Source organism: Erpetoichthys calabaricus, chromosome 4 (genome assembly GCF_900747795.2).
Source record: "Erpetoichthys calabaricus chromosome 4, fErpCal1.3, whole genome shotgun sequence".
Classification (NCBI taxonomy): Eukaryota; Metazoa; Chordata; class Cladistia; order Polypteriformes; family Polypteridae; genus Erpetoichthys; species Erpetoichthys calabaricus.
This window is the reverse complement of record NC_041397.2, coordinates 133,356,641-133,372,523: the sequence shown is the minus strand read 5'-3', so window position 1 is coordinate 133,372,523 and position 15,883 is coordinate 133,356,641. Positions and strand designations below refer to the sequence as shown.

Here is a 15,883-nt window from a genome sequence, read left to right as displayed (position 1 = left end):
GCATATGCCTAATTATAGTAAAAACAAACTGGAGGAGTATTATTGTAAACGACACAGGCAGCAACCAACCACAGTCAAAAACACGTCGCAAAAACACCTTGTAATGTACAGAAAGCTATCGCGTACACTTCAACTCGGAACTGAAATCATAGCTTCTGCTTTAAAACGCAAACACGATTTCTGGGCATGCATAATTTAACTTTATGGCGCTGTCAGCAAATAAAAAATGTGTAACTTTGTGAAATTAGAACTCGGTGGCAGGGAGTTTAAATGCGGATTTCCTGCGGGAGCGTATTACATCAGACAGCGTACCGGACATGGTAAGGTGAGGTGGGTGCCTGTGAATCGCAAGCGACAAATTGTATTCTGTTGAAGCAAATCGGAGGCATAATCGAAATCTCCAAACGTTTATAGTCGGTGCAGTGTCTCCTGCCACAACATACTGATTTAGGAAACTTTGAACCTAAATCACGACTGCTACCAGTTTTATATTTACGACGATTTTTTAAAATTCAATCAATGTCTGAAATGTTGGCCGCTTATACAGGCTTTAATAGCGCGACCTCTGCACTTACCATTTTACAAATGTAGGTGTCCTTGAAAAATTATTTCTTGACACAAATTTTCACGACTGTCCTCAGTAGTTTTATTCTAAAACGAGTATGGGGTTCCGATCCTAGAGCACAAATTCGGGGTATACTCATTCAGTACTGTACAGATTAATCGGATTTATGAGGTCTGCTCTCTTCACACCTCCCTACAGTCATTATCTGGCATGTTTAGTGCTGCACAATTTAATCAGGGCGATGCAGGGGGTGGCCAGTGCTACCAGTGCCCCTAAATACTTCAGAACTGAATGCAAGTTTAATGGTCAGTACTGTCACTTTGCAGCCCTGGAATTCTAAGCTGTAATTCCATGATTTCAATATTTAGGATAGTAAATATCTGGGTTTATGCTTATTGAAGAAGGGCCTGAGAAAATGCCAGACTGCCAACATATTTTTATGTATGTACAGTGGTGTGAAAAACTATTTGCCCCCTTCCTGATTTCTTATTCTTTTGCATGTTTGTCACACAAAATGTTTCTGATCATCAAACACATTTAACCATTAGTCAAATATAACACAAGTAAACACAAAATGCAGTTTTTAAATGATGGTGTTTATTATTTAGGGAGAAAAAAAATCCAAACCTACATGGCCCTGTGTGAAAAAGTAATTGCCCCCTTGTTAAAAAATAATCTAACTGTGGTGTATCACACCTGAGTTCAATTTCCGTAGCCACCCCCAGGCCTGATTACTGCCACACCTGTTTCAATCAAGAAATCACTTAAATAGGACCTGCCTGACACAGAGAAGTAGACCAAAAGCACCTCAAAAGCTAGACATCATGCCAAGATCCAAAGAAATTCAGGAACAAATGAGAACAGCAGTAATTGAGATCTATCAGTCTGGTAAAGGTTATAAAGCCATTTCTAAAGCTTTGGGACTCCAGCGAACCACAGTGAGAGCCATTATCCACAAATGGCAAAAACATGGAACAGTGGTGAACCTTCCCAGGAGTGGCCGGCCGACCAAAATTACCCCAAGAGCGCAGAGACGACTCATCCGAGAGGTCACAAAAGACCCCAGGACAACGTCTAAAGAACTGCAGACCTCACTTGCCTCAATTAAGGTCAGTGTTCACGACTCCACCATAAGAAAGAGACTGGGCAAAAACGGCCTGCATGGCAGATTTCCAAGATGCAAACCACTGTTAAGCAAAAAGAACATTAGGGCTCGTCTCAATTTTGCTAAGAAACATCTCAATGATTGCCAAGACTTTTGGGAAAATACCTTGTGGACTGATGAGTCAAAAGTTGAACTTTTTGAAGGCAAATGTCCCGTTACATCTGGTGTAAAAGGAACACAGCATTTCAGAAAAAGAACATCATACCAACAGTAAAATATGGTGGTGGTAGTGTGATGGTCTGGGGTTGTTTTGCTGCTTCAGGACCTGGAAGGCTTGCTGTGATAGATGGAACCATGAATTCTACTGTCTACCAAAAAATCCTGAAGGAGAATGTCCGGCCATCTGTTCGTCAACTCAAGCTGAAGCGATCTTGGGTGCTGCAACAGGACAATGACCCAAAACACACCAGCAAATCCACCTCTGAATGGCTGAAGGAAAACAAAATGAAGACTTTGGAGTGGCCTAGTCAAAGTCCTGACCTGAATCCAATTGAGATGCTATGGCATGACCTTAAAAAGGCGGTTCATGCTAGAAAACCCTCAAATAAAGCTGAATTACAACAATTTTGCAAAGATGAGTGGGCCAAAATTCCTCCAGAGCGCTGTAAAAGACTCATTGCAAGTTATCGCAAATGCTTGATTGCAGTTATTGCTGCTAAGGGTGGCCCAACCAGTTATTAGGTTCAGGGGGCAATTACTTTTTCACACAGGGCCATGTAGGTTTGGATTTTTTTTTCTCCCTAAATAATAAAAACCACCATTTACAAACTGCATTTTGTGCTTACTTGTGTTATATTTGACTAATGGTTAAATGTGTTTGATAATCAGAAACATTTTGTGTGATAAACATGCAAAAGAATAAGAAATCAGGAAGGGGGCAAATAGTTTTTCACACCACTGTATGTATATATTTATTTATTTGTCAGAATTGACCAAATTTGATTGGGCTTGAATTTATATGATTGTCTATCATCTCATTCAGGGCTGGTTCCTGTGTCTACCTAGCACTGATAGAATAAGCTCTGGCATCATGTAACCATATATTGGAAAGAGTGGGTTTAAAAAATGAGTGACAGGTTAACAGGAATGATGTATGATCAAATTTTTGTGATTTTTTGGTCAATGTAATCTCATCCCTCAGTACTGTCTTAAAAGCCTAATAAAATAACTCAACTTGTGTCTATGAAAATGTCTGAAAAGTATAACTTATCAAAAAATCCAAGCAAGTATTAAATGGTTTGGGATCACTGAATGATTTGATCCTATGACACAGATTCTTGAAAGTCTTATAATGAGCCACATCTTTAAAAGTGTGATCTTCAGCATTGAAGGTCCTTGAATATCTATATGTATATTATGCTAATGTCTGTCTGTCTGTCATGTGATTACTCACAAACTAATGGGTCTAGTACCCTGATCTTGGTCTTAATCGAAAGCTTATGACCTGATACTTTCTGGATATTCAAAAAAATATATGGTAGCAGCAACTAGGTGGAAAAGTTTATTGTAATTAAAAGCATGGTCCCTGCAAGGCAATATTGATAATCCCCCAGGTCATGGTTCATATATGTTCAGAATTCCGAATCACATGTACTTTCATATGTTTGTAAACAATGAGCAGAGAATTTACTGTTGTTTATGTCTTGCCTTTTGTAGTCCCTTTATTTTAGGACCATAGGTCTGCATGTTTGACCAGTAAAGTATATTCTTTACTAAGGCAGAAAAACGTGCAGCCATATTCAGAAAAAAAAGCCTAAGCATTCTGTAAATGTTACTTTTTTGGTGCATACTACACACATCAAGGAAATCTTTTGGTATCTGAGTTAAAATATCATACCACATATACAGTATATTAAAGGTAGCGCTTTGTACACATTAACCACACACTTTAATGCATCAGGTAGCAATGATGGCATGTGGAGTAGTATGTACTGTTTTATCGATGTGTTATGTGAGGACCTTGCATTCAATGCATATTGCTAGTGGGCAATAGTATGTCCACCATGTTTTGGATAATGCATACCATACAATACAGGTTTTGATCTTCTCATGTTTTCATTATTTTGAAGTTCAGGGTCAATTATTACACTATTGACATATATTAAAAAAACATATGTTTATAAACTGAGAGAGTGGTAAGGAGTGCATTAGAGAAGCTAGTTTGTAGTTTCTCTTAAATGACATGTTAGTTGACCATGCAATTAAGAATTTCATTGTACTGTATTCTGTATATATGACAATATCACTGTTTCTGCTAGAGTATATATTATTTTCTGCAGAAATATTATTTTCACCATATATAGTGTGTTTCTGTGGCAGTCTGCATCAGCTCCATGCTCCCTTGTCACTTCCTTGAGGCACTTGAACATGAAACCATTGATAGTCATAAACCAAGATGAACTAGGCAGATCAGGACTCATACAGTCCACTAAGGGGTTGGTACAAAAAATGTCAGGGCTTTTATTAAAGTCAAACCAAAAACAAAGTGTTCAACAGTGTAGTGCTCCATCAATTAAATAAATAATCCATGAAATCAGTGAATGTGGAGGTTAAAATATCCAATAAATAATTCCATTAAAATGAGGTTAAAACACAAGGGTGAACATTTTCTCATTAAAAATCATGAGCCTTGGTGCTTCATTCTAAAATCCAACATCTCCATGGCTTACCCTTTATGGATTCTGCAGCACAAGGAGTTGTCAACCACCAGGCGCTGACTACCCCTTAATCTAGCTAGGATCCCTGTTGCCTGTCTGCCTGCCTTTACAGGGTGCGTCATTGAGCTTTGCTCCTTGCTCCCTCTCCTCCCACAGTCTATTGGGTTTTCATGGGAGCCTCAGCCACCCTTTCGAGCGTTGGCTACATACTCCTCACTTGGGGCTCATTTTCCCAACCACCTGCTTCCACTCTGTGTTTCACCATCTCCCATCCTGTTCCTGGCATTTTCTGCATCCTTCTTTTCTTTAATCTATATGCCTTCCTTTTCTTTTTGTTCTTTTTCTGTCCTCCATTCTGGAGCTGTGCAAGTTTCTTTTTATATCGTCTGATTGGACGCAGGTGTGATACACCACTACCTCCGAGGTGTGAATGAGTTAGCTGGGTGATCTGCTCGCCTGTGCATGTGTATGCACAATCGGCTAAGCTCCCCAATCAACACCTGAGTGAAGCACACTTGCACATACCTACACCGGATTGGAGTCCGCATATCCCAGGGCATGATTATTTATTTAAAAACTGCATTGCACCACAGACCTCTTACCACAATTTCAGAAAGCGCTATTGCCATATGGTTTGAATTCCATGGCATGTCATTGCCTGCACGTTCTCCTCTTGTTTGCATAAGTTATACTCCCTTGTCCCAAAAAACACTTGCTGAGTTAATTAGCATCTTTTAATTAGTCCCATGTGAGTGTAGGAGTGTGTATGAGTGGGCTCTGCTTTGTAATGCTGCCTTGTTCTGTGTTGTTTTCTGCCTTACACCTAATGCTTATGGGATTGGCTGGAGCCTCTTGTGACCCTGAACTGTATTAAAAGGTTGGAGAATGTTATGCAATATTAAGTTAAAAAATAAATCTTAATAAAAAGTAGGTCAGTGCCTGCGTTCATCAAGCACCTCAGAATTACATCTAGAAATTGCAGTAAAAGTCAGACTTGGACTCAGAGTGCGACATAAGAAGTATTTATGAAGCTTCCTATTATTACTCCCAGCTTGGAGTAAACTACTTCATGTTTGAGAATGTATGATGACCTGACATTATGTCACTATTTGTAGTTTTCTAAGGCTTCACCACAAAGATAATAATAATAACTAGCCAACCTGCAGCGTAGCATATGCCGCATAATTATGTATTGATGGGTGAACACTTCCTGAATGACACAGTTGTCCAAATGGGGTGGGTTTGAGGATACGACTGTGAGTGAATGAAAAGATGGACCTCTGGAGAGAGCAACATACAATTGTCCGTGACTGAAAGCGGGATCGTCTGTGACGATGGAGGCCACGCTGGTGAAAGTTACTTCGTCGGTAGGGATAAGTGTCAGTACTTGTTCATTAACCCTTTAACCGCCAACTCCCTAAATATTCCCCAAGCCAGGCGAAATCTGAACAATTTTTGTTTTTTTACTTTTTTACATTTTTTTTACATTTTTTACATTTATTCAAGCAGTATTGACCACTAAATGTTGTGCAAGTTGCCAGTGTATACACGAAATCTATAAATGTAACCTGAATTCTCAGCTAAGCAAAACATCTTGATACCAAACCGTGCCCTTTTCAATGGTAGATACTGTCGAAACTGTAAGCGGCCCTTCCACGACAATAAACTTTCATCAACTGCAACTGACGGTCCTGGCATGTAGGGCAACTGAAATGCTTCAAATAAATGATCAATCAAAGGACGTAGCTTGAACAAGCGGTCGCGGTTTGGATCTTTCTTATCTGGCTCGTTTCTGTTGTCATTCAAATGAAAGAATTTCAGCAGCAAAGAGAATCAGTTACGTGTCATGACAGCTGCAAAAATATGTGTTGCATACATAGGATCTGTAGACCAGTACATCTCAATATCTGGTTTTCTGATTATTCCCATCAACATCAAAATCCCAATGAATTTTTTCATTTCGTTTTCATCAGTGTCAAACCAAGCACGAACACGGGAATGTGGAGGTAAATTGGGATTTTTCTCAATAAACTGTGCTGCATACAGATTTGTCTGATGAACAAAATGTCTAATCAAATCAGGTGACACAAACAGCTCATAAAACTGCTCAGCAGTGTAATTGTTTACATCAACAATAAAGCCACACGTTCCCTCAAACGAATGCAGAAAAGGTAGTTCACCTCGGGCAGCAGCCCAGCTGAGATGCTGGGGATACACCCACTCAGCGCCGTCATCCGATGCGTCTTCATTCACAATATCATGCAGCGCACGTTGCTGCTCATCACTGTCACTAAAATCTTCTTCAGAACTGCTACAATCATGATCAGAACTGTCCAAAATCGCCTGCAAAGCCTCACTTGAAGTCAGTTTACGTTTCGCCATATTCACAGCTGTTACATGCGAATCACGTCACATGACCGGCCAAAACAACCACAGACTTGTCGAAATACAACGTAGTAATAATACCCACGCCAAACCGTCAGTTATACTACTTGCCAGGCATTCATATAACCACAGGCAAATGTGCCGGATAATTCCGGCAGTATGGCGTTAGCATTAAAACAGCGGTGCCGGATATATCCGGCAGAGGGCGGTGAAGGGGTTAAGGTGTAGCGAGTCTTCGTTGTTGACGCTTAATATAGCTTGCGTACTGAGTTGTTCCGGAGTCACAGTTGAGAAACACTTTTTTAGTGTCTTTTAAGCACAGGGAAAAATGAACATGTGAAACATCCGTAAACAGAAGTGAAAACAAAATTGAGCCCGGTGCATTCTTTAACTGCCTTCTCTGCCTTGTGGCGCAGTGGTAGTGCTGCTGCTTTGCAGTAAGGAGACAGTGGAAGATTTTGGGTTCGCTTCCCGGTTCCTCCCTGTGTGGATAGCGCTTTGAATACTGAGAACACCGCTATATCAGTTTAATGAAGTATTATTATTATTATTATTATGCGTCCAGCCCTCTCTCTCTCTCGCGCACGCGCGTGCCTGTATGTGTCGCTCTTTCTCTGTCTCTGGTTCGCTCGCTTGCTCGCTGCACGTGTTCCTGCTAATGAAGTATTATTATTATTATTCTTATGCGTCCAGCCCCCCCCCCCCCCCTCTCTCTCTCTCTCTCTCGCGCGTGTGTCTCTCTCTCTCACGCGCCTGTATGTGTGTGTGTCTCTCTTGCGCGCCTGTGTGTGTCGCTGTCTCTCTCTCTCTCTCTCTCTCTCTCTCTCTCTCTGGCTCGCTCACTCGCTGCACGTGTTCCTGCAGGCATACGCCACATAATTATTTATTGATGGCTGAACACTTTCGGAAAGACACAGTTGTCTAAAAGGGGTGGGTTTAAGGATACAACAGTAAGTGAATGAAAAGGTGGAACTCTGGAGAGAGCAACATACAATTGTCCGTGACTGAAAACTGGTTTTGGCAGATACATGCATATCTTTTTGAAAGTTTGGCCCTGTGCCTTATTAATTGTCATCGCAAAGGCCAATCTAACAGGAAATTGTCTTCGTGTAAAAGTAAAAGGCAAATTATCTGCGACAAACAAACTGTTTTACACGCTGCATACAGCGATTCACATCCGCGACAAACATGCCTCTTCTTAGATGGTCCTGCCGCGTCCACCCTCGTTCTCAAAGTATACACACCACCTGGTTATGTGCCCGCTCGGAAGAGCAACTCACAGAGACCCACCCACCAACTCTAAGACCATGGCGTGCGTGCGTTGTAACCAAAAAGAATAATGAAAAGTCAACGTGGCTCAGAGGTGCATGTGGACTGTAGCAGAGACAAACACGAATGACGCCGTAGTGTTTTGTGAGTCACTGCGTCCGAGTTGGTGGGCGTGGCTCTGCGAGTTGTCGTCGTATCCAATGGTCTTAGAGTTGGTGGGTGTGGCTCCGTCCTTCGTGCTCCATGGGTGTCTTGCTCACTGGCGGCTTAGTGAATTATATATATAGATAATAATAATGATATGAAAAGAAGAAGAACATAAAAAGGAAGGATAATGAACTAAGCAGAAGAATGTTCTTTGCCCCAGGTGAAGCACCTCACAAAATAACCATTATACTGTAACTAGCCACAACTATGAGTTACATCCTCTTTTCCATTGTTTCCGATCATACATGGTGGCATGCCATGCCTCTCTCCATGAACCCCCCTTATCTTTTGCAAGGCTTTATTTTTCCAATGCCCCAGGAGTCTGCGCCTGCGTCTTTAACCTTCCTGGGCTTATAAACTGTATTGCGAATGTTCCAGGGATACATGGAGTGGAGAGGTCAGCGAACCTGTGTGACATGTCATTATCAATCACCCATCCTGTCTTGGTTATCTTTAGGATGATATGATGGTTTCTACAATACAATTTGCACACATTGTTACCTGTATATTTATAGTGTGAAATCACATGGAATTCAGGTATGCATGCTCATCCAGACTATGGGCAATGATCTCTGTGTTAATGCCAATTTGCAGGAATGTAGCTTGCTTTAACATTACCTTATGTGGAGAACTGGGGAAATGTTTGAACTGGCATATTACTTCACTCATTGTAAGGACATTCAAAGTTTGGTGCAAAATTAGAGAAATGTGACATACCCAAATCATTGCTATTACAAAGCTTTACACGTTATGTTCTGCACACTTTCATTTCCGCAAACATTGCATGGCCTCTCTGTGTAGATGGAGAGATCACATAATGTGCAAGATTTGTTACAAATATTGCTCCATCTCTGTCAAATCAATATCTTTTTAAAAGCTGTTTGCTTTCCATCGTTTCCAAAACATTCCACCTTTCCTGGAATGTGTGTACCTATCTCTGCCTGAACTCTATCTTCTATAGCTCCTAGCAAGTTAGGACAGTTCAGGAGCATTGCTAAATCCTGGTGAAGTTAGGAGTACTCTTCTAAATTGGGTAACTTGATAAAATGCTTTTACTCCTACTCCTAGGGGTAGTACCAAGTATGTGTCACTCTTGTGATTTTTGTACCAGTTTGGACAGTTTCCCATCTCTGAGATGCTTAATAAATATGGGCACAAATATTAAACAAATAAATAGATAATCCTGTCTTTAAATTTCTTATACGTTTTCTGAAAGTTTTAACTTTAAGGTGCAACATAAAAGCCAAATGTGTGATAGTTTGTAGAAATTATGTATAATGATACAAAGTATTACACTTGAATGTGCTAACAATACACTGGGATCAGGAGCAATGAACATCTAGTTTGTTCTTGAAAAAAATCTTTTAGAAATTTTAATTATTTTTTTTTTTCGCTGAAATGGACCACACAGCTAATCTCATGAAAGTTGCAGAGTTCAGTTTCATGTATTATCTTTTATGCTGTATATTTGTTTAACAGTTTAATGAATAAATAAAAAATTTTAATGCAGATAGTTTTTTCTATAATTGTCTTACTCATTGCAACACCAGTAGTAATTTTGTCACTTGAATTTTCATGATTCAACCATCTTCATCATAATAAATTTTTTGCTTGCAGCAAATGACTACTTAAAAATTTTCGCCTTATTTGCTTTATATTATGCTGAGTTTTCTTTATTACAAGTTGATCTATCAATTTGCCCAGCTGATAATATGAGGTGTAAACGTGTCAAGTTTCATATTAATGTAGTGACCTAATAGGGATATGAAATAGCCATTTTGTACCAACATATTTTAGTAAATGTGAAATCTGTCCACCAAATAGTCATGTAACAGATTGTGATACATTTACAAAAATAGCTGCAGCTAATAACAAGCTTATATTTATTTTCACAACATTGTCTCCCCTTTAATTACTTTTATGACATAATTGCAAATTTTATTGTTTTAATTAAACATATTAATTTGCTGAAAAAGATGCTGCTATTACATTGTGCTTATCTGCATTTTAACAAAATATTGTCATTGAATTATAGTTGGGAAGAGCAAATGGTACATCCCATTAGTATTACCATAAGTTTTTTATGATTTGGAAACTGCATGTTAAAATTGAGGTTCTTAAAAGGCATTAAGAATTTTAACTGACAATACATTTTCATGTTTTAACTGTTATTTTGGTGTGCACATTTTTTGTTGATTAAGGCTGAAATTAACTTTACTAATTTTATTTTAAAAGACAGATAGATCTTTTGTTAAGTGATTGCAGGATGTAGGTCTTTATGAAGTAACCAAGTCTTATTCATGTTCAAGGCATTTGACATGCTTGTTAGTTTGGAAGATGCTTGTTAATTGTAATAGTTGTTTACAAAATTATTTATCAATATTTATATGTGCTGAAATTAACTTTACTAATTTTATTTTAAAAGACAGATAGATCTTTTGTTAAGTGATTGCAGGATGTAGGTCTTTATGAAGTAACCAAGTCTTATTCACGTTCAAGGCATTTGACATGCTTGTTAGTTTGGAAGATGCTTGTTAATTGTAATAGTTGTTTATAAAATTATTTATCAATATTTATATGTGTTAGTTTGTAAATAGACTGCTTTTCATTCTCTGTCTAAGCACTATGTATCATGTATTTTCATGTTCTGCCCAATGTTCACATGCTTTTCACTAATGCTGTCATTTCCTACCACTTTCCAGAGACATTGGCTTTGAATAAATGTGTGTGGTTTTCTGCATGTGTCCCTTGCAGAGTTGACTGGTGTCATTTTAAAATTGTTTTTTGCTTTGTGCCCAGTTAATGGTATAAACTCTAGATACTCAAATATGTAGAGTATAAAGCAAATGCAGAATATACATGAAATGCATTAATGTGTCTAATCATTTAGAAATATTAATTGCATAAAATGAAAGACAAGTCCTTTTTTAAGGTGTAATCTTCACAAGAGTGCTTATCTGAGTAAAATATGTAATTATAATATGGAAATTAAAACAAAATATGAAATATTTGAGAAAAAAGGAAATAACAAATTGTACATTATATAATTATTGGGTTCTATGAACTTATTGCTTACGTATCTTTTAATTTCCCAGGTAGAAACTGAGACCTGACCACCTGTCATCATGAGAAGAGTAATTCAGACCGTGCTTAGTGTTGAGCAGGCAGAGGGAGTAGGTGCTCGTGTCCGCAGGAGTATTGGTCGAAGAGAGGTATGGGGTGTCCTTTCATGATCGCTCCCAATAAGTAAAATTAGTTTAATATTATTTCATGACCATAATAATTAGTAGCTGTTTGTAAAGGAATGCAGTCCCCACTATACCATAAACAGAGTAGAGTTGTCAGAGTACTTTAGTTTTTTCCTGAAGAATTTATAGAAAGGATATAAAGTTATTTATTTATTATATTACATATCTATTGACTATACAGTATTTATGTATCTAGATTGCAAATACCATACATTGCATCAATGTTCATATTGCTTACTATACATCAATATTGCTGCTATTTCTTTGTCTTGTCTTTGCACAATGTCTTGTCTTGTTTGTGTTTTAATTTTAAATTTTTATTTTAATTCTATATTTAATTTATTATTTGCACTTCATGTTGTGACACTGTGGACCCTGAGATTCGCAATTTTGTCTGACTGTATACTTGTATATGGTTGAGATGACAATAAAGTTCGCTTTGACTTTAACTAAAGGAATTTTTTTAAAAAGAAAGTATCTCTACAATGCCCCTAAATTAAGCAGCATTCTTTTGGAGTATCCTTACTGGATATTACTTGCTAACTAGGAGTACAGTGTGGCAGTCCATGATCTTACTGAATCCTAGGTAGCTACCCACTACCATTTGTGCTTCTTTGTAACTGTCCTGTAGCATGTTTAGGAAGGGAATGCCATAAGTGTTGAGATGTTCCTGGCCAAGCTATAGGACATTTACCATGACTTAGGTATTCCTGAGTATGTCTACTCTGTCCAAATATGGAATAGAAACTAGATTTTTTTGAGTTTTAGGTTACAATAACTAGATGCCCAACTCTGTTTTATGGTAACTTCTACCTTCATGCAGATAAACTTGATTTATTTGTTGTTGGTTCCCACTGATGTATTGCTGAAGTATAGTAGATATTTTAACTTTTTGTCTTGTTTGGATGGAAGCTTAGGGTATGGTCAACATAGCTGACACAACAGCAAACTTCTGACTTCAGGCAATTTATAAAGTAGTATATGCTAGAGAAAGGTGCATGCTAGGAGCTGTTTACAAAAATTGCTTTTAGCACAATTGTGGTTTTGTATCTAAGTATAAACATGTTTTGGATTAAATGTCAAACTGCATAAGTATACCACACAGTGGTTTAAACAGAATTTTTATTTTTAATATGTTAAGTGGCTAGTGGGTATATTGTTTATGGGTTGGCAGGCTACATTGTCTGCATTGTGTTATGATATGTCTAGTGCAATCTGCTAAATAATGATCTCCAATTTTTGGCTCCTGCCACTGGCCATCCCCGTTGGGGTTTAGAAAGATTATTTAAGTCTTCCATGATCAGCATATAGCCTCTCTTTCATCAAAATTCCTACCATGCCTCCTCATGATAGCCAGTGATCTTGTATTTTATTTTTGGTTTTTATTTAGGTTTTAATTTTACATTTTCTTTGTGTTTAAGTTTTTATCATTTTCTAATTTTTTTCATTTTTAGTTTTTATTTTTCTCTTTTTTTGGTTTTAATTAATTTTGTTTCTTTAGCCTTTACCTAATTTTAGTTTTTCATTCTTTTTTTATTTTAGTTTTTCAGCAGTTACCTTGCTGACACATAAAATTGAATAAACAAATTGTTCAAATGATATGTTGATGTGAATGTCTGTGTGTGAGGAATAGTAACTCCCACCATAGACATTGCAGTGTCTATTTGCTCAACAAGACACCAAGAAGAAATGATTCACAAGTGTTTCTCTGTCTGCTTTTATCCATTAAGTGCTAACTTTTAGTAGTACAATAAATTTACACAGGCTGTTACAGACTCCAATTAAATGTATGTTTTTATTACAGTATATGATAATAATAAGAGCAGCTCACTACTCAAAGTGCTAAATGCAGGGAGTACCCATAATTCAAACTTTTTATCTCCTGCCTGCTAAGCAGTAGCTTATTCACTGCGCCACCTACATAGATCTGAGAAGGAGCAGCTTTACCACTATGACAACTGGTTGAAAATGAAATGCGCAAACACATGCATGCAAAATTTTTTTTTATTTTGTACTGACTGATATTTGGGCTTTGGCAACATGTCAATTGAACAATTTCTTTTTCTTTGGTTTTATTCTTGAATAAAAGCACACTTGTTTTGTTATACCTTTTGTGAAAGAGTTTATTTGATACTTAGATTTCAGTCTTCATTATGTTGTTACTATAACATGGAAACATTTTCTGTTTTAGCTGCGTGTTCAACATTTCTTGCCTCACATTTCCTATGACATTCTACATTTACACAGATTGTTGTAGACACAAAACACACATGAAATTTATGTATTTCAAATAACAGTATTTCATGTACCTGTATAATTCTTTAGCACTCATTGCTTTAACGCTTCAACACAGACTTCAGCTGTGACAATTGTAGCTGCCTGATGCCTTAATCTGGCTGAATGAGGCTTTGAGGGAAAGCATGCTGCATGGTATTAATTGACACATTTGCAAAACAAAAATGGGCAATTTCGCAGTGATAAGGAGCTATGATCTTCCTGGTGCATTTCAGGGAAATTTAAAGGAGGTCAGGAACCACAAAAAAATTCATAAGATTCAGGGATTCTAGTGTTAATGACATATTTTGTTTTAGTTTTCATTACCATGGGTTGCTGCCAATGTTCTTCCTGCTAAGTGGTGTTTTGCGACCCCAGGGTAAATTGGTAGGAGATCTCTGAGCAGTAATGGACCCCAGAGGTAATGTGGCAATCCCTACCATTTACTACCATTCCCTATCCCCTGGAAATTGCAAGACAGAACCAAGATAGGGTGTGCAAGCCTGGATCTCACTATCCCTCACTTACGAGGGTTGTTTTCATAAGTTTTGAGACTTTTTTAAATAGATCCAACATGGTTTGGTCAATTCCAAAGAAAATTTTTACTCACATAACCTCGTCATCTGGCAACACTTCAGTGCTGTTCAACATACTCTCCCCCGATTTCAATGCACTTTTTCATGCGATAAATCCAACGATCAAAACAGTGACGAAAATCAGGTTCAGTCAGTTGGTCAAGCTGCTCTTCCACCGCAGAAATGAGGCTGTCCCTGTCCTCAAAATCCATTCCTTTCAGCTCATTCTTCACCGTCGGGAACAGCCAGAAGTCACAGGGTGCCAATTCTGGTGAATAAGGGAGCGGATGAAGGACTTCAATCCCAGATTTGGCGAGTAACTCAACAGTTTTGTTTGACTTGTGAGGCGGCACGTTGTCATGGTGAAGGGTGAAGTTTTTCAAGGTGCGATTAGGGCGACCTCTAGTGAGATTTTTGAAAACTTCTGGAAGGCACAGGGTTGTGTAGACATCAGAGTTCATCGTCATGCGTTCAGGACGTGGAACTGAAGCAATAATTTTCTTGTAGCCAAAAAAGACGGCAAACATGGTCCTCTTGGCTGACCTTTGGCGCCTGGCTTTCAGTGGAGGAAGGCAACCTTTTGGACCCCACTTCGAGCTCTTTTTCTCATCTCCATCTGTAGCTGGGTGGGCCAAAAATTTATTAGAAGATGTGAAAGGATTGTAGAACAATAGAAAAAAATTTTGTCCGCCTCCGATGACGGCAAGTGACCGAGTCTCAAAACTTATGAAACAACCCTCGTAAATCTACCCCTTGCCTTTTTACTTCTTGCCCAGTTAAGCCTCATGGAGACAGAGGAAGTCGGAGGGTACAGGTCAAAATGATAACTGGAAGCATCCTGTCCAGTCTGCTAATGTACTGCATGAGAAAGAATGCAAGTAGTGTGTAGTGTGCCTCCCTGCTAAAGTAAACCACCAGACATCAACTTGTAATGTGAGCTCAGTACTTGACACACATAAACACCTCTACTGTCTTCACAGAAGAAATGCTTTGGTAGATCACAAACTTTCAGAAAGATAATTCTGCACCATCTATTGAAAAATTTAACTTGAGGGCCCCCTTCACCTACAAGGTGTAGGCTTTGCCATTAAACCTTGGCTCAACAAAATCATACCTGAATCCCCATTTGGAATCAGAGGAAAAATTATGACATGGTGCAGCCCACTCAACACAAAAAAGACATCTCACCCTCCTCAGCGCCTGTACCCCAACTTTAAATTCAAGTCAGCAGACCAAGGATAAATTCTCTTCTGTCATCTCTGATGCTATTGAGAAAGTAATACAGAGAAAAGGTACTAATTCTTGGAGACTTTAATGCAGGGGTGGGAGCAAATAATGAACTGTAGAAAGGGTATATTGGGCAAGCATTAACACTCAAAGTCTAACATCATCTGGCTGTAACCAACTCCCTCTTCATCTTAAAGCTAAATATAACACATGATGGCAGTACCTGTGATCAAAACACTGGCACCTTCTTGATTATATCATTGTGAGGCAGGCATCCTTTCCATCAGAATTATTTGTGTGGAAAACTGATA

General features: G+C 38.4%; 1 protein-coding gene across 2 annotated transcripts in view; it reads left to right on the top strand.

Annotated features, from left to right (window-relative positions):
- pir (pirin) overlaps positions 1–15,883 on the top strand; it is a 120,035-nt gene that overhangs the window by 243 nt on the left and 103,909 nt on the right. The window contains exons 1-2 of one of the 2 annotated variants that reach the window (XM_028799803.2): positions 248–320; positions 11,344–11,460. In XM_028799803.2, coding sequence (XP_028655636.1) covers positions 11,374–11,460 — 87 coding nt within the window. In that variant the 5' untranslated portion in view covers positions 248–320; positions 11,344–11,373. Of the gene's footprint in view, positions 1–247; positions 321–11,343; positions 11,461–15,883 lie in introns of those variants that run through there. The other variant, XM_028799802.2, reaches the window with a different exon arrangement.